Consider the following 27,954-nt stretch of genomic DNA (forward strand, 5'->3'; position numbering starts at 1 on the left):
TTAATTTCTAGGTATATGCCAACAATGTAGAAGCAGAAAGAGAAATCATGAAAACAACCCTATTTGCAATAGCCTATAATATATATAATATACATAAATAATATATGTGTTATATTAGTTGGCGAATGTTTGTGGGTTCATTTTGTATCCTGCTACTTTGCTAGGTCATTGATTAGCTCTACAAGTCTTTTGTGTCCTTTAAGTACAAGATCATGTCATCTGAAAAGAAGGATAGTTTCACTTGTTCTTTCCCTATGTGAATCCTTTTCATGTCCTTTTCTTGCCTTATAGCTTTGGCTAGGAATTCCAGAACTATATTGAAGAGGAGTGGAAAGAGTGGACATCCTTGCCTTGTTCTTGATTTTAGGGAAAATGGTTTAGGTTTCTTCCCATTCAGTATGATGTTGGCTGTTAGTCTGTCATATATAGCCTTTATGATTTTAAATGTATATTCCTTCTATCCCTAGATTCCCCAAAGATTTTAACATGAATGGTTGTATTTTGTTGAAGGCTTTTTCTGCATCTATTGAGATGATCATGTGCTTCCTTCTTTGGCTTGTTGATGTGGTAAATTACATTTATTGATTTGCAATTATTAAACCTGCCTTTCATCTGTGGGATGAAGCCTACTTGGTCATAATGTATGAATCTTTTTTTGTGTGTCTGGAGATTCTGATGGCTAGTATTTTATTGGAGAGTTTTGCACCTGTGTTCATCACCGAAATTGGTCTGTAGTTCCCTTCTTTTGTTGGATCTTTGCCTAGTTCGAGATTCATGTGATATTGGTTTTATGCAATGAGTTTGAGATTGATCCTTCTGTTTCTATTTCATGGAAACTTTGAGAAGTATTGGTATTAGTTAATCTTTAAAAATAATAGAATTCAGCTATGAGATCAATCCAGAAATTGGCTTTTCCTTGTTGGAAGACTTCTGATTACTTCCTCAATTTCATTGCGTGTTATAGCCCTGTTTAACTGGTTTATATCTTCTGAGTTAAGTTTAAACAGTTTGTATGTCTCTAGAAATTTGTCCATATATACTAGATTTCTCTTCTTTTTTTGAGTACAGATTTTAAAAGTAGTCCTTTATAATCATTTGGATTTTGAGGGTGTTTGTTATAATGTTTCCTGTGGCATCACTAATTTCATTTATTTGAATCTCCTCTCTTCATCAGTCATGCTAGTGGTCTGTCAGTTTTTTTCAGAGAATCAGCTTTTCCTTTCAATGATTTTATTTATAGTTTTTAATCACTATTTAATTGATTTCTGCCCTAATCTTGGCTATCTCACTTTATTTAATAGTTTTGTTTGGTTTGTTCTTGTTTCTCTAGTCATTTTAGTTGCATCCTGAGGTTATTTACTTGAGCTGCTTCTGTTTTATGTGTCCACTTAGAGCTATAAACGTTCCATTCAGCACTGATTTGGCTGTATCTCAGAGGAGCTATTGCGATGTTTTCATTTTCATTGAATTTCAAAAACTTTCTAGTTTCTTCCTTTATTTCCTCTGTGACTCGTGTGTTATTCAATAGTGTGTTATTCAGTAAACATGGGTCTGGGTTTTCTCTACCATAAGTTTTGTTGTTGAGAACTAGTGTGATTCCACTGTAGTTATATAAGATGCAAAGTGTAATCTGTTATCTCAGTCCTGTATATTTGCTTAGGCTCTCGGCTTAGGCTCTTATGATATGATCAATATTGGTGAATGCTCCTTGGGCTCCTGAGAAGAATGTGAATTGCATTGTTTGTTGGATGGAAAATTTTGTAGATATCTGCTAAGTCCATTTGGGTTATAATGTCATTTAATTCAGAAGGTTCTTTGCTTATCTTTTGTTTGGTTGACCTGTCTTTTAGTGAGGAGTGGAGCATTAAAATTTCCCACAATTATTGTTATGGATTATAATGTTCTATAAGTTCAAAAGTGTCTGTTTAATGTCTTTGGGCACTCCATTGTTTGGTGCTCCTAAATATTGGCCACTGTGATTTCCTCTTCATAGATTTTCTCCCTTTATTACTATGTTATGACTTTCCTTATATCTTTGTACTGATTTTAATGAAAATCTATTTAATTGGATACCAATATGGCTACTCCTGCCTTCTTGCAAGATGCATTTGCATGAAAGATCTTTTTCCATCCCTTCACTCAGAATTGCTTTTTATCTTTGACTGTGAGATGGGTATCTTGGAGACATTAGATGGATGGGTCTTGTTTCTTAATCCAATCTGCTACTCTACTTCTTTTAGTTGGAGAATTGAGTATATTGATATTTTAGGTTATTATGGATTGATGTGTTATGTTTGCTGCCATTTTCTTGATTTCCTGTATTTTGCTTCATTCCTCTTTCTGTGCTTACTATATGTCTTCTAGTGATCTTTATCTAGTGCATTTCCTTGACTTAGATTGTTATCTTCAGATTGTATGCTTCCCTTTAGTATTCATTGTAATGCTGGTTTCATGTTCATGAATTCCTTTCACTTTTGTTTATGATGGAAGATCTTGGTTCCATCAAATGAGAATGATAGCTTCTCTGAGCATACCAGTTTGAGTTGGCAGATGTTGATCTTCCAGGCTCTCCTTGCAGTGAGGGGTTGTGTGGAAAGATCTGCTGTGATTCTGATCATTTTTTCCACTATAATATAGTGATTGCTTTTGCTGCATTTAAAATTAATTGTTTCTTCCTTTTTTTGGGGGGGGGTCCAGGCGTGGGGCCTGAACTCTGGGCCTGGGCGCTGAGCTCTTCAGCTCAAGGCTAGAGCTCTACTACTTGAGCCACAGCACCACTTCCGGCTTTTTTCTTATGTGGTGCTGAGGAATTGAACCCAGGGCCTCAGGTATGCAAGGCAAGCGCTCTACCACTGAGCCACCTTCCCAGCCCCTAATTCTTTGTTTCTTAAGTCCACAATTTTCAAGAATATCTTCTTGGATCCTGTTTAATAGTTTTATATTCCTTAGCCAGGTGGGTAAGATTTGTCTCTCTTGAGACTGGGACATTTTCTGTTATTATTTTGTTGAATAGGTTTTCAATGACTCCAGTTTTGAATTCTGGTTGTTCCAAGTCTCTGGGCAGCCTGATTATACAGATCATTCTTTGTCAAACACTCAGAGGTTTAAACATATTTTGTGTTTTATATGTCCTACTTCAACATATCTGGATGCTATTACTCCTTTAAAAATGCTTTGTTTTATATCATGTTTGGCTTTCAGATTTCCACACATTTTTCTGAAAAAAGTATTTTCTTTATCACCTAAAATAAAGTACTCTAAGAATTTTATTTTAGGAATTTTTATTATCCTGGCATCTGAAATTATGAAAAGAAAACCTGTAGTTTATAGACATCTGAACTGTGTACATCCACTGAAGCAAACATAAATGCTAGCTTAAAGAAACAAAGCCAATATTCATATCCATGTGTTGGGCATGGGTTTGAGCAAGAGCTGGGGATGCAAACAAACCAAAATTGACTTCGACTTTGTAATAAATCCATTTTCTTCCTCTTTCATATCCCTGGGTGCTATGCTTCTCTTTTAAACATTTGTTGGTGTGATTTCTGATGACCTTTTCCATACAACATGATTGGGAAGGATTGGGTGGAACCTATTAGTGCCTGCTATGTAGCCCTTTAGTATATTGGTTCTTGTTTCCTTGTCAGGGAGACTGGACATTGTTATTCACAGAGCTGGAGAGAGTATACATGTGTAGACTTCAACCTGAGAACACCCCTAACAAAATAAAGGGAAAAATATAGTCTCTTTATATAAGCATAAATTCCCCAGAGAAGAGGATTAGAGACACCATTGTAAATTGAATTGACTCCCTACTTTTATTATTAAAATTTACGTACATAAGAAGTACTTTATTTTTTTGTACAAAACTTGTATCTTGTAACTTCATTGAGCTCAGTTATTGACTGTAATAATTTTTTGGTGAAGTTCATGTAATTCTGTCAATAAAAGATAGTCATTTGTATGTAAAAAAGTATATTGTTATTTTTGCAGTAATTTTGTATGGTTAATTAATAAAAACTTTGTATGATTAATTAATAAAAACTTTGGTTAATTAATAATAATTAATTACAAAAGTAAAACTTGAAATGGATTGAATAAAAAAGGGGAGAATTTGGAATAATTTTGTTAAAATATTTCGAGTGGAAGAAGGAGGCAGTAATAGAATTATTAACAACCTGAAAACTTTTCTGTGTATAAATTCTAATAAGAAGAAATGTCTTTTAAAATGCAAAAGATTCCCTGGGTTCAATTCCTCAGCACCACATAAGCAAAAAGAAAAAAGCTGGAAGTGGCGCTGTGGTTCAAGTGGTAGAGCGCTAGCCTTGAGCTGAAGAGCTGAGGGACAGTGCCCAGACCCAGAGTTCAGGCCCCACGACCAGACCAAAAATAAATAAATAAAATAAAAATAAAATGCAAAAGATTTTATTTTAAAAAATCAAAAATGTATAATTTATGATATTTTATTTCTTTGATAATGTGAGTGCCTATTGGTAATATAGTTTGGACGCATGAATTGTAAAACCTGTATTGTTGCAATTTGAACATGCTAAAACACATAGCTAGGACTCATACCAAAAAATTTAAACTGCCACCAACTCTGAGCCAGCCTGAGGCCCAGAGTCTGCCTTTCTTGGGGCCAAGAGCATACCAGTCTGGGCCGCAGCCCTTCACTCCATGGCAAATAGATGACAATTTGGGATGGAGAAGGTGCCAGTCTGGGATTCCAGTGTAGACAATTTCCTGCATTGCCCTGTAGGAACTCCACCCCTCCAAGGGCCACACCTGTCCCAATTCTGCCCTCGGGTGGGGACACCTCCCATTAAAGCACAGTGGGAACCTGCACCCCTTCTCCGGTCTCAAATGAGATCCAGGAGCTGGAACGCCGCTCCTGGTCACTCTGAAAATAGATTCCAGTTCAGGACTTGAGCCAGAAGGAGCTAACCACTATGACCAGTGGGAATCCGCCTTCCCCAGACACTGAACAGGGCCAAGGCACTGGACTACTGTGTACCACATAATGGAAACACACCACTGGGTCTAAACCTAGGCCAGGACACTGGCCTGCCCTGTACACCGCAGAGCCTTAACGACTGTCCAGGACTCATTACATTATTTGCACCAGCCGGAGCTGAAGATAGCCAGATGCAAAGTCTGACAGAGATCCATCCAGTTAGAGAATCACACTCCACCAGTATACTTCACGATACCTAAAAGACCTTGACAATCCCTGAACCCAAATGTGTAAACCACAATGAAAGATTACAAAATTCATGAACACACAACAAACCGAATCCAAAAGCTAACAATTCAGGGAAGGACCCCAGCGAGAGTGAAGGAGACATGATGGAAGACAAAAGAACCATTAAACTTTTTATGCTTCCAAGCTCTTTGTTGAGGCCAGTTCTCATGGTACCAGTTTCATTTTTTTTTTTTCTGTCGGTCGTGGGGCCTGAACTCTGGGCCTGAGCGCTATCCCTCAGCTCTTCAGCTCAAGGCTAACACTCTACCACTTGAGCCACAGCACCACTTCCGGCTTTTTTCTGCTTATGTGGTGCTGAGGAATCGAACCCAGGGCCTCATGCATGCAAGGCAAGCACTCTACCACTGAGCTACCTTCCCAGCCCCCCAGTTTCATTTTTTAATAAGGTGGGTAGCATTTCGATCTTTCTCTCCATATCTGTTTGGGTGACCTGTATATTCCTTGTCGTTTCCTCCTTGCATTCTTCTACTTGTTTTTGGCTAACACCTTTTATTTCGTTGCTCAGTAGCCTCATCATTACTTTAATGGTTCTTCACAAATTTGTTTGGTCGGTCATGGGGCTTGGACTCTGGGCCTGGGTGCTATCCCTCAGCTATTCAGCTTAAGCTAGCGCTCTACCACTTGAGCCATTTCTTGGTTTCTGGTGGTTAATTCGAGATAAGAGTTTCACGGACTTTCTTGCCTGGGCTGGCTTTGAACCAAGATCCTCAGATCTGAGCCTGAGTAGCTAAGATTACAGGCATGAGCCACTGGCACCAGCTATTATTTTTTTCATTTAATTTTATTGTCAGGCTGATGTATAAACGGTTTACAGTTACATACATAAGGTAGTGAGTACATTTCTTCTCAAACTTGTTACCCCTCTCTCATTTTTCTCCCATTTTCCCTTCCCTCAACCCTCTCACAAATTGTCTTTTTTTTTTTTTGCTTTAGTTAATTTTCAGAGAGAGTTTCATGTTTTCTATCAAGGAGGACTTTAACCAGAATCTTCTCTGCCTCTTAAGTAGGTGGGATTTCTAGGTCACACTTGCTGACTTAAATCTTATTTGTAAAATATCCATAGCACAATGCCATAGTGATGCAAACTAGCTACATATAATCCTTGCTAACATGATTACAGAACACATAAGCAATGACACAGTTTACGAGATGAAAAATGGCTTTATCATAGAAACCTGAACGTTAAAATATTAATGTTTACAAACTTTCACTTTGAATGGGAGATGCCTCTCACCAGTTTATGTATTGCCCCTTTCACATCCTTATTTCTCAGGGTGTAGATGAAGGGGTTGAGGGTAGGAGTCACCACTCCATAGAAGAGAGCCATGAACTTCGGCTGGTCCCTTGTGATGGAGGAGGGAGGCTGAAAGTACATGCTAATGGCTGGACCATAAAATAACAAAACCACAATCAGATGGGAAGAACATGTTCCAAAGGCCTTTTTCCTTCCCTCTGAAGATTTAATCTTCAGTACAGCACGTCCAATGCTAGCATATGAGGCAAGTATTAAGCACAGAGGAATAGCTAATAGAATAGTGCATACTAAAAAGTTTCTAAGCTCAGTAGCCTTCTTCTCACCACAGGCAGTCATGATTATGACTGAAATCTCACATAACAAGTGATCCAGTATATTTGTGCCACACAGCGGCAGCTGTAACGTGAGAGCAGACTGAAACACAGCTATGATCACTCCACACAGCCACATAGTGGACACTAACAGGATGCAGAGGCGCTGGTTCATGATGAGGGTGTAGTGCAGAGGTCTGCAGATGGCCAACCCAGGAGCAGACATTCTGTGGCCCCCATTATGTGAAAGAAATAAAGCTGCACTACACACCCCATGTAGCTGATGGTCTTCTCAGAGCTCCCCAGGTTGAACAGCATCTGAGGGACGATGCTGGTGGTGTAACACATGTCCAAAAAGGAGAGGTTGGTGAGGAAGAAATACATGGGGCTGTGGAGACGGGGGTCTAACCTGGACACCAGGATGATGGTGATGTTTCCCATCATGGCCATGGGGTATGTGATCAGAAGAATAAGGAAGAGAGAAAGCTGCAGCCAAGGTCTGTCAGCAAATCCTAGTAGAATGAACTCCTCAGGGTGACTTCCATTAATGAGAGCCATTCTCTTCACTTTATTTCACCTATGCCAGAGGAAGTGTTAGAAAAGGAAGTGTTAGAAAAATGGTAAAAAAAAAAAAAAAAGCCAACGATGGCACATTGGTTGCATAGTCATAGAAATAGGATGATATAACCTGCTCTTAACATGTATCATCTAGCACTGGGTGAGTTAAGATTTCCTCAGACAGGACCCTATTCAAGATAGTTATCTGAAGACATTCAGGTATTGAATGTCCTCTTCTGTATGTGAGGCTGGCAATTCCTGATGACAATGGACATAAAAATCACTAGCGCTATACAGATCCAAACTCTCTAGACATATCTGAGCATCATCTAGAACTGCCAAAACCTGTAGCAATTAGACTAGTAATGTATAAGTTATTGCCAGAAATAAGTCACTGAGTATGTGAAAATAACCCCCCATTTCAAAAGAAAATAAGATCTAGAAAAGCTCAATTCAGTACTAACTTGGGCATTTACAATTTTGATAGCCAGATTCATTTTATGATTGTGTCATCATCATTATCACCCCATCTACCATTATCACCACTACCAACACACACACACACACACACACACACACACACACACACACACACCAGGAGGGCAAAAGGAAGCTTTTAGAGGTGATAGACTTGTGACAAATATTGTGGTGATAGCTTCCTCACCACCTCTCTGTAAGCATTAAAAGTGTATAGGTTTTTAATGTCGATCTGCTCAAAAAAGCAATGAAACAAACTAAGATATTTTATTGAAAATTAAAAATAGCAAACTAGTATCTCTAGCTCTATCTTCTTTGTCTCTTTCTCTACAAGTTGTGCTTTATGCAAGGTATGAATCTTCAAGTTTTTCTTGAAGATTATGAAGAAATAATTTGAAATTGTGGTCATGATTCAAAAGTTACTATACTAATTAAAATATTGGTTAGAACAGTTGGTATGAGAGTTGTTTCATGATTGCCTGAGAAATATCTCTTTGGAAGCAATTATTTAAGCTGATGTCTGCTATGAATCCAGTTGGAAAGAAAAGGCAATAATTTTCTAAAATATGATCCAATCTTTCACATATTACTGTAATAATTGTTAATAAAATAAATATTAATAAATATTTGTGTAATTAGTAGAATAACATTAGTAATATTATTTTTACAGGCACATTGCTGTGTATAAGCACAAATAACTTCTGACTAAAGAAGGCATCATTTGGGCTGGGAAGGTGGTTCAGTGGTAGAGTGCTAGCCTTGTATGCAGGAGGCCCTGGGTTCGATTCCTCAGCACAGAAAAAGCTGAAAAAGCTGGAAGTGGCACTGTGGCTCAAGTGGTAGAGTGCTAGCCTTGAGCTGAAGAGCCTGAGGGACAATGCTCAGGCCCAGAGTTCAGGCCCCAAGACCAACAAAAAAAGGGGGGGAATCAATGAAAAGTACCTAACAACAAAAAGAGAAACTCTTAAAATTAAAATTAATTGCATACAGTGAATTCCATACTGATTTCCATTATAGCTCCCCAAGATTAATTCAGGAAGTGATTAAAAATCCTTATAATGCCTAATCAAAGTCCCAAATAAAATTCCTCAGATGGTTTAATATTTCACATTATGAGAATTATAAATGGTTTAAAAGATCTGAGTCCTAAGTTTTATCTATATTTAATATGTAAATTATATATAATTTATGAATTGTATATTCTTATATAAAGGCAAAAGCAAGTGATAAGAGTTTGGGACAGTTTTCTATATGTAAAAATATTCATAGTTTTATGCTATACATAAACTTTAATATGCAAAATGTATCAAGTAATATATATTAAAATATATAAAGATTAAAGAATAGCTTCATGTTCCCCCTTATAATAAAGAATAAATTTAAACATTTAAACATGTATAATACTTTTTCCTCAGCCTTCTGAGAGGAAATCCTCAGAATCATCACATACGGGTCTTTAGATCTTTCTAGCTTTCTAGAGATTTATTTTCCCAACCTAGGCTCATGATTTTTCAAAGAAGTACTAGAGATTGATGTTACCTCAGTTCACACTGAGCTACCTTGATGTCCTATGTCTCTACCAGGGCAGAGTCCTCAGGGTGGAAACACACCCTGTTTAAGAGTTTGCCCTCCATGGCTGCCTCTCTCCCTTGCTTTCCCTGCTGTGTCATGGCCAACTCTGCTTGCCCCAAAGTGTGGCAAGGTAGAAATTCCCCTTCAGGACTCCTCCTTCTTGACCATGTGACTTCACGTGAGGGGATGAAACTGTCCCCAGGGCTTAGTGTTTGTTTTAGTCTTTAATGAACTTGCAGATGGCTCTTGATTATAGAGAAATGTAAACAGCAGCCAGGTAATTTTGTCCAATTTTGGACAAAAATTCCCAAAATTGCCTGACACTCCAGTACAATGACATAGAAAAGACCAGCTGAGGAAACATTTGGGAACTGTTCTATGAACTATATTTTTTCACTAATTCTGTCTCAACAGGTACAAAATGTTGAATAGGAAAGAAAATTAAATGCCCAGGAAGTGAAACGTGTTTGTTAAGAATCTTTTTCTAGGTGGTGAATGTAGTAAAAATAAAATTGTCTTCCCCACTGAATATCAAACAGTATTCCAATGGCCTTTTCTCACTCACACTTTGTGTTGTAATGAAGAACATAAACTTAGACATGGCTAAAATGGAAATCTGGATTCCTACCATATGAAATGTGCTATCACCAAGTTTTATTCACTGTATCACATGATATCAACATCAACCAATTGTTTGCTAGAACGCTAGAAGCTATCCTAATTATTTCTCTGCCTTCCCTTTCAAAAGTGAACCATTCAAAAATTCTGTTTTCCCTATTTCTATTATTTAACATAAACCAAGCCACCCTCTTCTGAATTACACAAATGTCTCCTACCATTTATCCCTAAGCTAATTTGCTTCCTTGTTAGTCTCTCCTTCTCATCATCATCGAAAGGATTCTAGCCAAACCAAATAAATCAAACAAACAAATCAAAAATACATGCTGTATTGCATGCTTGTCACCACTGTCCTCAGAAGACTGAGAGAAGAGGATCATTTGAGGACAGGGCTGGGAAGGTGGCTTAGTGGTAGGGTGCTAACCCAGCATGCATGAGGTCCTGGGTTCAATTCCTTAGTAACACATAAACAAAAAATAAATGCAAAGCCGGGCGCTGGTGGCCCACGCCTGTAATCCTAGCTACTCAGGAGGCTGAGATCTGAGGATCGCGGTTCAAAGCCAGCCAGGGCAGGAGAGACCATGAGACTCCTATCTCCAATAAACCACCAGAAAACCGGAAGTGGCGCTGTAGCTCAAGTGGTAGAGCGCTCGCCTTGAGCTGAAGAGCTGAGGGACAGCGCGCAGGCCCAGAGTTCAAGCCCCACGACCGACAAAAAAAAAAATAAATAAATAAATGCAAATTATTTTTTAACTTTTTAAAATAGTTTTTAAAGAGTTGAGGATAGTCTGGCTTTCAGAATAAGAAGACCATATCCTAAAAAAACAAAAACAAAAACCAACAACCCCTCTGTAAAATATTTTTACAATAAAAAACCCACAAAAACAAACCCCACAATTTCTTTAGTTTGTATTACTTTTTCCTTTTTAAAGTTATGTTAATTTACCTATTTTCAATCTCTCAGGACTTCTGGGTCAGTTAGAATAAAATTCAAATTTTTACCATGATTTCTGAGGTGCATCATACTTAATTGTGCCTCGTATTCATTTAGCCCTTTCTCTACCTGTCATTGTCTATTATATAGGCTTTTTTGTGTTAAAGTGCAGTATATTTTAAGCTTTCATAGACATATAAAATTAAAATTATATATGCATATATAACATACTTTGCAATATTGTTACATATGTAAAGTTTCATCGCAGTAAAATTTATCTTCTAACATTTATCATATTTTACAATTAATACTGACAAAACTTTTCTTCTAGCATCTCACTGTTATCTACAGTCACTCTAATATGCAATAGTACTCTAGCTGTCACTTCATACTGCTCAGATAACCTTTGCTCATTCTTCTTCCTACCCTCCCATAAATGTCTGGTTACCATGATTTGTACTCTGAGATCCTGAGGTCCTCATTTTTCTATATGCCTGGCTTTATCACCTTAACAAAATGATTTCTACCTCCATCAAACTGAGAATGACGGAATTTTCTCCTTTTTGATGGCTGACTAGTACTCTCTAGCATACTAGTACCACATTTACTTCATCTATTCATTTGTTGATTAACAGACACGGGTTGTTTCCATATTATGATTGGTGGATGATGATACAGTGAACATGAACATGCAGAACATGATTTCTTCAGGTTTTATATCCAGTAGTGGAAGAGCTGAATCATAAGATGGAACTATTTTCAATTCCTTAATCATTTCCATACTGTCCAAAATGCCTGTGCAATTTACAGTTCAACCAACAGCATGCTAGGATTTCCTGTTCCTTTTTCTAAATCCTTTCCAGCACTTACTTTTTTTTTCTTCTATATTTGTCTATGTGTGTGTCTTTCTCTACATATGTGTGGATATATATGCATACATATGTATACATACGTGTGGGGGGATTCTCAGGCCTATACCACCATGCCTGGCTTCTTTTTTTATCCTTTTGCTGATGACCATTTTAAGTCACATGAGTTAATACATCAACATGGTTTTAAATTGTATTTCCCTCATGATTCGTGGTGTTGAGCATTTTTCAAACACCTAGCCATTTGTGTATCTTCTTTTAAGACATACCTACTTAGACCCTTTGCCTTTTTTTTTTTTTTTTTGCAGTCCTGGGACTTGAACTCAGGGTTTGGGCTCTGTCTCTGAGCTTCTCTGTGCTCAAGGCTAGTGCTCTGCCACTTGAGCCACAGTATTGTTACTTCCAGCTATTTCCACCGCTGCTACTTTTTTCTGAGTAGTTTATTGGAGATAAGAGTCTCACAGACTTTCCTTCTTGGGCTGGCTTTGAAAACAATCATCAGATCTCAGCCTCGTGAGGAGCTAGGATTTAATAGGCATAAGCCACCAGTTAAACTCTGTTTTATAGAAACTGTCTGAGGCTTGTGGGAAACTTCTGGGGTCATTGTATTCTGTCACAGGCTTAGTGTTAGCAGCAGTGATCCTCAGGCAGTAAGGTTTGTTCTATCTACGGTACCAGGGTTACCAACCACAATTTGTCTGTGGGTGCCCCATCAGACCCTCTTCCCCTCCACACCACCCTTTGTAGCTGTCTTTCTCCCAGACCTTGTGTCTTGGTTTCCAAGATTCCCTCATCTGTGGTCATTTGTTATTGTCAATGTCCCAGGATATCTCAGGCTCAAACTACAATTGGTGACAAACTGCACTGACAGTAGGTAGCTCCTTGAACCAGAGCACTCAATTTCTGTAGTGATCCTTAGGCACTAGGATGTGCTCTTGCCGGAGACAGTACAGCCATAAGCACAAGGATCTTCACTGCTCAAGCTCTCAGTTGCTTAAACTTCAATCCTTTCCCTCTCGAAAATCACCCCTCTTGTGGCCATCTTTCTATAAGACGTTATGGTGATGTTTGAGGACTCCTTGGGTAGCTCAGTCTCAAACTCTCTTGGAAGCAGACACCACAGCCTGTCTATAGTTCCTGGAATCTGAGCAGTCTGTCATCTCTGAGCTCAGTAGTCAGGGTTCTGTTTGGAAGTTATCTTCAAACATTAAAATTTGCTCTCACCAGGTAGGACAGGGTTGTCTACCACAAGTTCCTTCACTTTCCAAGCTTTTGTCTAATTAAATTTCTCAATTCAGGCTCTCCCTAACTGCCTGTTATGACTATCTACCTGACAGACACTGATTCCACATGTACCAACATTCCTTGAGCTATGAGTGTTCTTTATTTTCAATTTGAGTAGGTCAATCTAGAGCAGTAAGCCCTCTGTTACGAAGGTACCACACACAGCTCTCTGAGCTGTAGGGAGTGAAAAATTGTCTTGTCCAATGCTAGTCTATCATGCTGGGTAATTCACTGTCACACCAAACTTCCACTAGAAGAAACGAACTGTGAATGCAAGAGATCATCGATTCTTAAAGAATTTGATGGATGAAAGATGAACATAAAAGAATTGGTGGATGCTGTATAGTGAGGTCCCATGCCTGTAATCTTAGCTGCTCAGGAGACTGAGATCTGCGGACCTCAGTTCAAAGCCAGCCCAGAAAGGAAAGTCTATGACACTCGTTTACCAAGTAACCACCAGAAAACTGGAAGTGGAGCTGTGGCTCACAGTGGTAAAGTATGAATCTTAAGGGAAAAAAATGCTCAGGGATAGTGCCCAGACCCTGAGTTCAAGTCTTAGTTCTGACAAAAAAAAATTAAGAATTGGTAGCATTTATTTTTTGAGACATTAAAGATATGCAAAGATTTACTGTGTTATAATGAACACAATGCTTTGGTATATTAGATCATTTAATAAGAATGCTAAAAGTATAAAGTGGGATAGTTGGGAGTCTCTGAATATATACTGTCTATATGATCATCTTCCCACAGTGAAGGAAAAGTACCCATGACAAACACATGTAAGTTTCAGAGTTAAACTTCACTGTGTCTAGGTAAGTGGTCAATAGTAGGAAAGTGAGTAGGAGCAAATAGCCAAGGGAAATTAAGAGGAATTGAAATGTTCTGCCAGATAAACTAAATTTCCTTTTTCCACTATGCCAGTAGCTCCATTGAACACACAGTAGAATTAACCATATCATGGGAATTCATGTCTAGTCTCAGTGGACTCATTATCTCAGCCTGCAAATTCTTTCAGCCTGAAAACTCATTTCATTTTGTCTCATTCTTGAAGTTATTTGAAGGATTAATGACTGGATCTGAGTTTACTAACTGATCTTTAGGAAAAAAAGACACATTTTATAGATCAATTGAGTAAGACTGGCAAAATTACTTTTCACTGCTTGTCCATATGCATCAACAATGCTGTTTTATTTTTAAAATAATGCCATTTTGTTAAATATTTTGTTGCTAATATGTGCTATTTGCACAAGACTGTATTTTCAGACTTATGTCCTTACCCAGACTCAAAACCTCAAACTTTGCATTTATGATTTCTTCTAGAACTTTTACAATTTAAGGTCTTTATGACTAAGCTTTTAAATCCATGTAGAGTTGATTCTTTTGCACATGGCATAAGATGAGGTCAGATTTCATAGTCTTTATGTGGCTATCCAATTCTCCCAAAACCATTTACTAAAGATTGTCCTTTTTCCAAAGTGTGGTCCTCATTCCTTTGTCGAAATTTATAAATCAAGTAGCTTGATGTCTCCTACTTTCTTTTTAATCTAGATTGTTTCCGGTAATTGAACTCTTTTGTGGTTCCATATGAATTTTAAGAATTCTCTTCTATTTCTATGAAAATGCCATTAGAATTTTGGTAGCAATTTCATCTGTAGATGCTGTGAGAGTTTTTGTTGTTGTTGTTGTTGCTTTTTTTCTACCAGTATGGGGGCTCAAATTCAGGGTCCAAAAACTGTCCTTCAGATTTTTTGTTCAAAGTTGGAGCTCTACCACTTGAATCACTGCTTCACTTCTAGTGTTTTGGTGGTTAATTGGAGACAAGAGACTTGCAGACTTTCCTGTCTATGATGGCTTCAAACCATGATTCTCAAATCTCAGCCTCTTGAGAAGCTAGGATTACAGGCAGGAGCTACTAGCACCTTGTTTAATAGCAAGTTTTAGTCATTTGAATTCACCCATTCTATGCATATGGCATTTCCATCATTGTATCACTTTCAATTCGTTTCATCAGCTTGTTAAAGATGGTATTTTTGAAGTATACCAATCATTAACTTCCCTAGGTAAATGTATCTAATAGTTTTGTGGTTTCAATGCTATTATAAATTGGAATGTCAGAAATAATTAAATATTATATGACATATTCTAAGAACAGATAATGTAAAACATTAAAGGAACTTGTATTCCATTATCCAAAATGATTCACAATTTAGCTCACATCAATTTCCTATTAATTTATCTGTTTAATTGTACTCTAAGTTATCCTTGTCTCTAGGATGCAACTAACAGATTTGTATGCTCTAGTTAGGCCTGTGATGGTTACAATTGTATTGAATGTATATACACTTTGTAAAAGCCATTATTCCTTAAACAATACATTAGGACAACCATTTCCATTTAAAAAAAGGTTTTACTGGGCTGGGAGGGTGGCTCAGTGGTAGAGCGCTTGCCTTGCATGCCTGAGGCCCTGGGTTCGATTCCTCAGCACCACGTAAGCAAAAATAAAAAGCCGGAAGTGGCGAAAAAAATGGAAAGTTTTCGAATGAGTGCAAGTTGATAATTCCATGTTGTTTAAAATTAACATTCAGATAAATGGGATTCTTTTATGACACATCTGCAAACAGAAGAGGTTTGCTACCAAGCTATGTTGTAACTGTGTTTTAGAAGACTTTCCATAGAGAGTGATGTCCCCAAGGGAAATTCTTTTTCAAAACATCTGGGAGAATAAATGAATGTCCTATGTAAAAATAATACCCAAGAGGTCTCAGAAACAACATAAAAATACACACCTATAAACCGTTCATAATCTTTTCTGTATTGCCTTCCTGATTTGTACTTTTGGCCTTGGAGCAATCGTATCAACTGAAAAACTAAGACTTTTGATGGTAATTCTTAAATACTTCTATTTGTTACACTTTGTCCTTTTCAGGTTTGGAAAATTCTAATGAATTCTTTTATAAATCTTTTTACCAATTTATGTTTCTCAAAACAGAATAAGCAATAATATTTTTTGAGATCATGCATTCTCAGGGAAGGCTAGAGTAGGGGTAGGTCATGTTAGTATACAGAAGAAAGACAAGGAGCATTTCATTTCAGGGAGCGTTTGGAACTCTTGAATGTAGTGGCTAGAGGAACAATTAGATTTGTCTCTACAACAGATCCTTCTCTCCTGTTTTTCTGTCTCTCACTCTCTCAAGCTCTCACCTAGACCAAACATAAAGGCATTTACATTTTAATAATATCTGGCAGCTATTAATACCTGAAATAGAAATCCCTTAATTATTCAAGTGATTAATACTACATGAAATGCTTTTCAACTGCATGGATTTAGTCCATCCAAATTTCATGGATGAATTTGTTTCAGCTAGATGGTTTTTGTCCGATTAAAAAAATGATATTAAGTCCCTTTTCCGTGATTTTACTAAATATGAACCTAAAAGGGTAAAGAAAATACACATAAAGAACTGTGATGAAAATGAAGTATGAATAATACATACTGTAATGAAAATAAGAGTGTAGAAACTCATGATAATTCAAACTGAAGAGAGTAGGGCACTTATAAAAGTGACTTTAAATGTTTGTGGATCACTTGATCTCTGTGAATGAATGTTAAAAAAAACAACAATGGAAGTATCAGATTCAAACATCATAAGTAATGAAATTTCATTAGATAGACATGGAAAGATGAGAGCTCTAAGAATAGAATTAGAAGCTGAAATACTTCCCAGCATGCACATTTGCTGTGGTGTCTCTAAGGAAATATCCAGAGTTTTGGACTAAGTTCCTGCATGAGGCTACCATAGACCAAATCAACCTATACTGGATTCTCTCGTGTTAAATGCCACATACTCAATCTGAGACTTTAAGGTCACAGATAGATCCCAACACAGAATAGAATTTCCTGAAAACAGGAGATGCTACCCTACTTGATTGTGCATAATAAGGGAGTCTTTTCTTCATTCCTTCTCAGCATAATAACCTTAAGGACTTGATGCTACCTAATGAGATATTGTTGTCTAGCATTCTGCTCTCTTATTCCCGATTTACAAAAGTGATGGCCCGGCTCTTGTCTAGAGGAAGCTTTTATTCTGTTTGGTAGGAAAAAGGCTGCCCAGATTGACGAATTTCAAACAAAAGCAATTAGGTTTACAACTAAATTGTGTGTAATTTTGTCTCTAGTAGGGGTGATCAAAATTCACAAACAAACATTAATAAGGTAAAGAATAAAAACAAAATTCTACATAATACAAAGTTAATAAAATGAAGAAATAATATTGGAATGACTATTGACTGTAATTAGAGATAAATGTGATTGTTAGAATTCAAGGAAGATCAAATCTAAAATTAGTTTAAAATATTAAAGGATGGACTGGGCACTAGTAGTTCATTTCTATAATCCTGGCTATTCAGGAGGCTGAGATTTGAAGATCACAATTTGAAGCCAGCCTGGGCAGGAAAGTTTGTGAGGCTCTTACCTCCAATTCACTACCAAAAATGTTGGAAAAGGAACTATGGCTTAAGGGATAGAGCACTAGCCTTGAGCAAAATAGCTCAGGGACAGCACCCAGACTCTGAGTTCAAGTGCCATGACTAGAACAAAAAAAAAAATGAAGGATTATTTGTGTTCAAAAATACATAAAAGGTATCTTATATTGAACTTACTTATTAAAGTAGGAAAATTTTTTTTCTTTGAATATTTATGCTAAGAATCTAGCTCATACAGTACTTATTTAATAGCCCATATACAATAGAACTAATGGTACTAATGGTTATAAGGGACATAATAAGCTTGTTACCATGTTTGGGACAAAGGAAACAAGAAGAATTAATTGGAATTATTCTCTTATACTTTGTGGGTGGAATATCATATAATCAAGTTCACAGATTTCCATTTTAGCTCCAGGCAGCTTTTTTTGTTATGCCTCACCAGACTGGCTTCGAGGGCTTACTGATAAAGCACTGGAGTGCTTTGTAACTATTAGAATGCAATCTGGTTCACTTAAGTTCTAGTACATTTAACAGTACCTAAAAACTTTGCCTGGAGTTCAAAATTTCACTTGTAATTGAATATGATTAATGAACAATGATAAATGCTTCAACTTGGTCAAAACTACAATCAATAAAAAGAAAATTCCTGTAAGACCCATAAATAAAAGGTAATACTGAAAATTGTGTTTAAATGAGAAAAAGTTACAAAAAAGCACAATATTGGAAGAAAATGTCAGCATAGCAAAACTCTCTCAATGTATAATTTAACTGGGCATTGTAGTACATTCCTGTAGTTGCCAGTTCTTGGTACTAGGGAACTGAGGAAAGAGCGTCTCTTGAGTACACAAATTCAGTATCAGCCTGGCTAGCAAATGAGACCTTGTCTAAACAGAAAGAAAGTATTCAGATTTGACTGCTATTCAATTTTGAAAAACTGAGATAGATCATTTAGCATCAAGGGTTTCTTATTGCCCACGGAGATGTTTTCATTGTTCATTGACATATTGGTGTTGACAGTGCCCTTTCTTAATGATTCTTATAACTCCAAATTTTCTACTCCAGTAACACCTTGCAGAAGCATTTCTGAAGACGTCACATAATTCAACACTCTCCAACCATACCTAGATGAGCCTGGACGTAGAAACCAAACTAAACTTCCTATTAACACCATCATAAGCTGCTTCTTAATGGTGGGTAAAGTTAGAAAACCATTCATTTGAATCACCTAAACACAGGCATATTTGATGCACATTATCTCAAGGACTCATTTCTTGCCAGTCTTCCAATACAGAGAAATGAATTGAGATTCAGGATGTTTAGCTCACTGGTGGCAGGGAACTTCTTCTTATGATGTCATGAAGAAAACTGGAGTCACCTGATATCACCTGATCAAGTCACCTCATCTCTGTGTTTGCATATCCAAGGCATAGTGGTGTTTTAGCCTATTGTGCCTTTGTCATCATCCTTCTCTAAGATAATGACACTAGTGAATGACAGTCACCCCAAAGAGTTCATTCTACTAGGCTTTGCTGACCGTCCATGGCTGGAGCTTCCTCTGTTTGTTCTTCTTCTGATCACATACCCCATGGCCTTGCTGGGAAACATCGCCATCATCCTGGTGTCCGGGTTAGACCCCCGTCTCCACAGCCCCATGTATTTCTTCCTCACCAACCTCTCCTTTTTGGACATGTGCTACACCACCAGCATCGTCCCTCTGATGCTGTCCTGCTTGGGGAGCTCTACAAAGATAATCAGCTACACTGCATGTGTGGTTCAGCTTTATTTCTACAGCACAATGGGGGGCTCAGAAAGCCTGCTCTTGGCCACGATGTCTTTTGACCGTTATGTGGCCATCTGCAGACCCCTGCACTACACCCTCCTCATGAGCCAGCGCACCCGCCTCCTCTTAGTGTCCTTCGTGTGGTTGGGTGGAATGGCCTATTCCTTCTCAGAAGTCACAGTGACCTTCCAGTTGCCCCTGTGTGGTCACAATCAACTGGATCACTTGGTGTGTGAGATGCCAGTTCTGATCAAGACTGCCTGTGGTGAAAAGGAGGCTAATGAGCTCTCACTATACATGTTAGGCATTTTTCTATTAGCTGTTCCTCTATGCATGATTCTGGCTTCTTATGCATGCATTGGACATGCTATATTGAAGATGAAATCTTCTGAAGGAAGGAAAAAGGCTTTGGGGACATGTTCCTCTCATCTCATTGTAGTTCTTTTATTTTATGGTCCAGCCATTAGCATGTATCTTCAACCTCCATCCTCCATCTCAAGGGACCAACCTAAGTTCATGGCTCTCTTCTATGGAGTGGTGACTCCTACCCTCAACCCTTTCATCTACACCCTGAGGAATAAAGATGTGAAGGGGGCATTAGGCAGCCTGGTGAGGAGCATCTTCATTTCTAAGTGAAAATTTGTTGGCATAAAATGACATTATTTAACAATTAGACCAGATTTATTTGGGTTCTAACAACTCAATCTTGTCTCACAAATCTCATGCTACATTCCTTCTTGTAAAACATATTCTATTTCTTACATTGTTTCTGATCATGTTACACAGAATTATTCTGAGCTACTTGTCACCAGTGTAAATGAGTGAAAAAAAAGAAAAAAATTCTGTGACATGCAGCAACAGAAAACATTACATAGCATGAAATAAGCTAGTCAGAAGTGGATAAATACTATATGATTTCAGGTCTGTGAGGTACCTAAGTCAGTCAAATTCATGTGGTAGATTTACAGAAGTTACAGGGGCCATGAGCATTTACTGTTTTATGTGCCCAGAATTCCAGCTTGGGAAATTCAAAAGATTTCCTGAAAAAGATAATGGTTATAACTACCCAGAAGCATATATATACTTAATGATGCTGAACTGTATATAGAGAAAAAGTTAAGATGGTGTTTGCTGTTATACTTTGTATAATGGAAAGGTGAATTTAAAAAATAAAAGCAAAATTAAATTCAACTTCTTATTTCATCTGTGCAAACTTAAGAACCAATAAGCCACAAGTTCATTAGGTATCAAATGTGGACAATCCCTACTTTGATGTGGATAATAATTTATAAAGATTTCAAGCACAAAATGTCTAAGCCAATCAATAACTCATGTCTTTTTTTTAAATAGTTGTGAGTCTTACCTCTTAGTCATCATCTTTGTTATGGTGTCCCTTTACCCAGTGATATATTCCTATATACCTCTATGGAATATTACAGATTTAGTTACTAATCCCTGGAACAAATTAACTATTATTTTGAATATACTATATATTCCTACATTTTAAGATCTCAAAGGTAAAAAAGGATAAAAATGTTAATGAATAGTAAAGTTGTGAATATTAATTTTAATATGCTTCTAACTAGATAAAACCTGCTGATACCTAATTTAAATATGATCATTATGAAAATATTTTGCTAGATCACTACTAGTATATTTTGTTCATTTATGATGCTAGTTACCTTAAAAACAAAGTGCTACAAATTACCAAAATACAAGAAAATCTAATTACAAGACTAAATTTCACCAGGGATTTAAAATTCCATGCAAACTACAGTAATATACAGGGAATCTAATGTATATGCATGAACTAGTTTGCATGTATTATTAAAGATGTATTCGAAATGTAATAAAAGATTCTCAGAATGCATAAAATATGCATTTTGAATTCAGTAAATACATAAGGCTTTAGTACTGTAATTTGTGTGTGTTTGTGTGTGTGTGTATGTGTGTGTATGGGGTAAGGCAGTACTGGGGCTTGAACTCAGGGCCTGAGTGCTGTCCCTGAGCTTTTCTTTTTTTTTTTTTTTGTATGTAGGAGCTTTAGCTTCACTCCACTTTATTTTTACTTCTTTATTAAATGTATATTAATTGTACAAAAATGATTTGTTGTACTGTTTCCATACATAAATCTTCATTCTTAAAAACTAGGCTATTATAGCCCCCAAAACAATTTTCATTATCTCTGTAAAGGTATAATTATGTGCCAAGGAAACAATATAAATCTCCCATTACAAAAAGAGGCAGGGTATCTGTGTTGGTTCTTGTGGGATGACCATGAGTGACTAAAGAAATATTTAAGGAGGCCAAGAACACTGGCTGGGAGCTTTGAAGTAAAAAAGACTTGGAAGACAACTTGTAAGATTGCCTGTGGACCCAAAAGTCCACAAATACATTTTTTTCCAAGATAAAAGCAGAAAAACCTACTTAGTATCCACATAGAGCGCTTATGTCAAACAAGAACAAATCTCTGCCTAGCCCTTGTTCAAATTAGGCCAGAAAAGGATGAGTGGGTTTTATTGACCTCTAAACCTAATAAAACCAAGATCTCTATACACAACTATACACTTCTATATAGACCTTGTAATCACTGTGTTCACTGAAGTCAGTTTATTTCTGTTTCTGGAGCCTCAGCTTCTGTTTTCTGAGAAGCTAAGAGGACTTCACCCGCTCATTTCCTTTGCAGTCTCTCAGCATTTGTAATCATCATAGGATGCAGAGGGGAAAAACCAGAAAGACCGAGAAGTTTCTCCATAGGTTTAGAGAGGTGAGCCCCACAGCCAATCCAATGCCGAATCCTGTCCAGATTGAGAGCAACGAGCTTTTCTCCATGGCTATTGGGCAGCGGGTCATAGGAGCCCAACGCCCGTCCCGGGGACATTTGTTGTGAGCAGCAACAATGCGGTAAAAGGGCCGGTTGGTGCAGCCGCCGAGAGCAAGGCGGATGGTTAGGTGGCCCCCGCGGTAGTTCTTGCAGTGGTGAGGCGGACTATGGTGTGGCGAGGGGGGGCGGGCGGGCAATCGACGTGCCCAGCGTCACACTGCTCCCCAAAATCTGCTCCACCACCTCGCAAGAACCCAGGTTCCGGAAGGTGTCCCTGAGCTTTTCTACTCAAGGATAGCACTCTACTATTTTAGCCACAGCTCCATTTCTGGCTTTTTAGAAGTTAGCTTAATGCTTCTTTCCTTTAGTAAAGTTGTCTTTGTTTTTTGGTTTTAGGGTTGTTGTTTTTAGTTCTCCATGAAATAATTGTGTTAGTGTTGACAAAATCACTTATGAAAACTTCAAGAGGCAGTATAGTTAACTCAACTTTCCATGGATGGTTGTAAGTAGAAAGTCTGGGCCCTCTATTAATATTGCTGACCATATAGATGCTACATCCAGCACCTCTTGATGTGTGTGTATATATACAAGGTTTGACAGCCTTCTGGCCTCTTACACAAAAGAAGTTGGTCTTCCAGTTTCCTACTGTGCTACAATGGAATCACAGACTACCTTAACCAAAGTGGAAATCTCTTCGGGGATATTAACATGTACATAGAAGGTTCTGATGGTAATACCTTCAACCAGGCTGTTCTTCATCACTGTGTGCCTTTGCTTAGCTTCCTGGATCTTATGAACCTCTTGATGTGGAATTAGAAGAGGTTCTTTTTCCAGTTCAGATTTGAAGTTTTGTTTTCATTCCACTGAAAATATCTTTGCTTCCAGCTTCTCATTACTGCTTGTTTTATGCAATATCCAGCCTAGATAACAGCACTGTCTGGAGTTGATACAAAAGGAAAGTTGGGAAGACAGCTTTGTGACCATTTCAAATTATTTCTGCCAATACTTACATCACATTCATTTACTTCTCTCTGGGTTGGAATAATCATCAGTAATGACAACCACTTCAGTATGTAATGCTTGTTTCTTCTCACCTTTACCTTGTTTAGGTTTTCAGAATTAAACTATAAATCTGATTGCTTTGGTACTGTAATTTGGGGTGGGGAGAATCGGTCTTGGGCCTGAACTCAGCGCCTGGATGTTGTCCCTGAGCTTTTGAGCTCAAGGCTAGCACTCTACATTTGACATACAGCTCCATTTCCAGCTTTTTTGGTAGTAAATAGAACATTATAGTCTGATGGACTTCCCTGTTGGGGCTGGCTTTGTACCTCGATCCTCCGATCATGACCTCCTGAGTAGTAGGCATGATCAACCAACGCCTAGCTAGTACTGTCATTTTTATAGCTTTGTTCAATGTGTTTACCCATTCCATTACTATGGCTTGTTGATCATTGGCTTGTGGAAAGGATTTCTTCATTCCTGCATTCAGAACAAAACAGAACTTGGCTTTTGGCTTTAACTTAGTGGCACCCTTAACCTTCAATCTAACCTTTTATTTCTGGGAATCCTGACTGATCCCAACTAAAAATTCACAGCTGAGTCACAATGAAGTTTGCTACAGGAATAAATTTTAAGGGGAAAAAATGGCATGTTTAAAGTAGAAAAGTAGGGAATACCTGAGAAACTTTTATGTCATCCTTGTGAAGGAGCTACACTCATCTCCTTTGTATCATCCCAATTTTAATACAGTTACTTCATTGCTTTGAGGGAGATTTGATTGCTTTTTTCTTGTCTTTTACAAAAGTATATTCCTTGCTTTGGTTGGGGGAAAAGTGCTGAAGTTTGGACTCAGAGCCCTTACATTAGTGGACAAGTCTTCTACCATTTAGACCATGCTTCTAACCAGCAAATGTATATTCTTTAAAAAAAAAAAAACAAGCTATTGTCATTATTAAGATGCTATACCAAGGGGCTACCATCCCATAAGTAATGAGTACATTTCCCTTTTTGGACCATGTCACCCTTTCCTTTACTTTCCCTCCTATCCCTGACCACAAGTTACAGAAGTCATTTATTTCCCTCATAGCATGATTGCCTTTGTTCAGTCTTCCTCTCTCCCTTTCTGTGTTTCCCCTTAGGCCTCCCAAAAGAAAAAAACCCAAAGCAAAAAATAAGCACCAAAAACAATAACAAAAAAGATTCCATTTCCTGGAGTTCATTCGATAAATAGTATTTTAAATGTTCTAAGAGGTTATATCTTTGTGTTCCTCCCCTAAGGATATCCTCTATCTGACTCTCTCTGTGTGCTCTCTGTGTGTGTGTGTGTGTGTGTGTGTGTGTGTGTGTGTGTGTGTGTGTGTGTGTGTGTGAATGTCTAGAGTCCTGCATAGGTTACCATGTCCAGTTATATTTTAGATCTAGCTTCCTCATATGAGAGAAAACATGCACTGCCAAACATATATTCTTGAAAGAATATACATTATAGCTTTATACATTATAGTTCATTTTAAGGAATAACAGAGGAGGAGCCATAATTTATTATTGAGCATGAAAGTTAATGCCAAGCAGGGAGAAATACATGGGAGATTAAGTAGTGGGAATATATATAGCCTCTTGGATATAGAAAGTGATGATATTTCAGGGTGATGTCCAATTTGGTGTCTGAAAAGAAAGGGTAATGGGAAAAGCAGTCTCAGGATTGTTCAATAGAAGAACACATTTTCACTGACAGATAATATATTCTTTTTCTGCACAGAGCCCACAAGCCAACTGAAGTATGCTTCACATAAAATATGCTAAACATATATCTGCAAAATGGGAAGTAGTCTACAGCAAATAAAATATTTTAGAAGACATTTTCAACCTCTGCTACCAGTATTCTTCCTCCAGGCATATTTTTCTACATAATTCTTCGAGACTCATTATATTTCATCAGTTTCTACTCATTTATATTTGTGAATGAGTAATCTTTGTAGGCTTAAAAACTAACATTAATCCAATGAGAGAGGATAAGGCTTACAAAAAGCAGACAAATTTAACCAGATTATGTTTTTGATAGAAATCTTGCTAAAAATATTCTCAGTATATAAGACTACAGCAAAGACTACTGCTTTAACAAAAATAATAGGAGACATTTAACATCTAAAAATTTTACATTATCGTTTTCTAATAATTAGCACCTAATCATATAGAGATAAGCTGAAATTTATGGTAGCATAACTTTTTCCCAATTAATTATACCATAGTCTTCAGAAATAGAACAGTACTTTTTACATGAGGATTTTGTTTACAGTTGGATCTGTTCAGAATAAATGTAATTTCCTTCGAATAGTTTAACTGGATCTTGGTCATAGTAGAAACCAAAACAATATCCATATGATTTCTTATGGTGGTCATTTCTTCATTAAGCAACATTATGATGTGTTCTCAATATATGATTCAACTTCAAAACTTATGAGTGGCTCTCATATATATTAACTAAGTTACAATGACACTTAAAATTTTGAGTACATCTTCATCCATTCTTGCCATGGAAAAATAGCTGAGATTGGGTAATTTGCAAATGATAGTAATTTATTTCTCACAGTTTGATTCAGAAGGCCCAAGGAATGGCACTGCAAGGTGCTTTAGTGACTAGTAAGAATCCACTTATGGCTTCCAGCGTTGTACATTGCTATGTCCTCATATGAAGGAAAGAAGGAAGGACACAACTCTGTTTCAAATCTCTTTTTGTAAGGGTCTGAGGCCCATTCGTGATGGAGGAGCCCTCATGTCCTTATTGTCCCATAAATTTTCTTTAATGCAATCAATATCAGACATTAAGTTTCATACATACCTTTTGGAGAAGATGCATTCAAACAACCAGTATGTGAGTCCTTCAACAAAGTTTTAGGATTTTTATCTTTTGCTCATACATAGTTGGAACGTTACTGGTACCCAAATTTGAATGGATTTTAAAAAATCACATGATTGTATTGCTTGCTGAAATAATCAAGTTGCTTTTAAGTCCAGAAACACCATTTCTTTCTTATACTGGTTATTTCATAGATTTGAAAGATATCCATTACTCTTTCAGGTTATGCATGGAAATGTTACCATGTAGCAGCTTATTGTTAAAAGTCTGTTTTCACTAATTCACGAGACTTGTGCTTATATTTAAAAGAAAATATTGTGAAACTTAACCTTACATTTTATCTTCTATTCATTTTAATACTTAGTGATGCATTTCTAAATAAAATTACAGAAATTCTGCACGACTTCTTTGTGACTCAGCAATTATAATGCATTTCAAAAGAGCAATGGCCTTTGCAGAGATTAACATGAATTTATTGAGTGTCTTGGTTCTTTGCAAGATTGGAGGGCTTTGCACAGAACGCCAGGTTGTAGCCCTTTTGCCCATATAGACTTGGCTAACCTCACAGTAATACATGAAATGCCTCTCTGGTTAAACTGGTAGGAAGAAATGTTATGAACATTTGCCATGCTAGTTTTACAGTATTTGAACTAATTCATTTAAAATGCATAATTCATGTTAGCATAGTACATAGACTCAGAAGGGAATTATTAATATATTTTCAGTCTCTAGTGCTCACAGCAATGAATATTAGCTCATTATAATCCTTGCCTAATGTTATTATAAAGACAATAAGAAATATGTGATATCTTGCAAGAGGAACATCTAACATAAAATCTATGAGGCAAGAATGATTATTAAACAATCCCATATAAACCTATTCTAATTAATATCATTTGATGTCTTCCATCATTTGGAATTAAACATATTTATCATCAGTTTTCCTAACGCTGCCTTCACATCCTTATTCCTCAGGGTATAGATGAAGGGGTTGAGGGTAGGAGTCACCACTCCATAGAAGAGAGCCATGAACTTGGGCTGGTCCCTTGTGATGGAGGAGGAGGGCTGAAGATACATGCTAATAGCTGGACCAGAAAATAGGAAAACTACAATAAGATGAGAAGAACATGTCCCAAAAGCCTTTTTCCTTCCTTCAGAAGATTTCATCTGAAATATAGCCCAACCAATTCTGCCATAGGAAGCAAGAATTAAGCATAGAGGAACAAGTAACATAAAAATGCATCCTAAATACAGTGCAAACTCATTCGCCTCCTTCTCACCACAGGCAGTCTTGATCAGAACTGGAATCTCACACACCAAGTGGTCCAGTTTATTGGTGCCACACATTGGCAACTGGAGTGTAATGGAAGCTTCAGAAATTGCATAGGTCATTCCAGTCAGCCACACAATGGACATCAACAGGATGCAGAGGCGCTGGTTCATGATGAGGGTGTAGCGCAGAGGTTTGCAGATGGCCACGTAGCGGTCAATAGACATAATGGCCAAGAGCAGACATTCTGTGCCTCCCATTATGCTGTAGAAATAAAGCTGAAGCACACACTGAGTATAGCTTATTGTCTTTGTAGAACTTCCCAGGTTAACCAGCATCTGAGGGACGATGCTGGTGGTGTAACACATGTCCAGAAAGGAGAGGTTGGTAAGGAAGAAATACATGGGGCTGTGGAGCCGGGGGTCTAATATGGACACCAGGATGATAGCGATGTTTCCCATCAGACCCAGGGGATATATTATCAGAAGAACAACAAATAGAGGAAGCTCCAGCCAAGGTCGGTCAGCAAAACCTAGTAGAATGAACTCTTCAGGGTGGCTTCCATTCATTAATGCCATTCTCCTTTGTTTCACATACAGTG

At 37.5% G+C, this 27,954-nt stretch overlaps 3 protein-coding genes and 2 pseudogenes across 3 annotated transcripts; 1 reads left to right on the top strand and 4 right to left on the bottom strand.

Annotated features, from left to right (window-relative positions):
* Positions 1-6,470: 6,470 nt before the first annotated feature.
* On the bottom strand, positions 6,471-7,387 carry LOC105996915 (olfactory receptor 2B6-like). Its single transcript, XM_013031156.1, is given in 2 exon segments — positions 6,471-7,042; positions 7,045-7,387. Coding segments are annotated over 2 exon segments (915 nt in total).
* An 11,716-nt stretch (positions 7,388-19,103) lies between these two features.
* LOC105997050 (olfactory receptor 2B6-like) lies at positions 19,104-20,042 on the top strand. The gene has a single exon (XM_013031325.1). The coding sequence runs from the start codon at positions 19,104-19,106 to the stop codon at positions 20,040-20,042; it is 939 nt and encodes a 312-aa protein (XP_012886779.1).
* A 1,969-nt stretch (positions 20,043-22,011) lies between these two features.
* Positions 22,012-22,433, bottom strand: LOC105996916 (annotated as a pseudogene).
* A 161-nt stretch (positions 22,434-22,594) lies between these two features.
* LOC105996917 lies at positions 22,595-23,279 on the bottom strand (annotated as a pseudogene).
* A 3,713-nt stretch (positions 23,280-26,992) lies between these two features.
* Positions 26,993-27,931, bottom strand: LOC105997049 (olfactory receptor 2B11-like). The gene has a single exon (XM_013031324.1). The coding sequence runs from the start codon at positions 27,929-27,931 to the stop codon at positions 26,993-26,995; it is 939 nt and encodes a 312-aa protein (XP_012886778.1).
* Between the last annotated feature and the right edge of the window lie 23 nt (positions 27,932-27,954).

Source organism: Dipodomys ordii, unplaced genomic scaffold (genome assembly GCF_000151885.1).
Source record: "Dipodomys ordii isolate 6190 unplaced genomic scaffold, Dord_2.0 Scaffold138, whole genome shotgun sequence".
NCBI lineage: Eukaryota > Metazoa > Chordata > Mammalia > Rodentia > Heteromyidae > Dipodomys > Dipodomys ordii.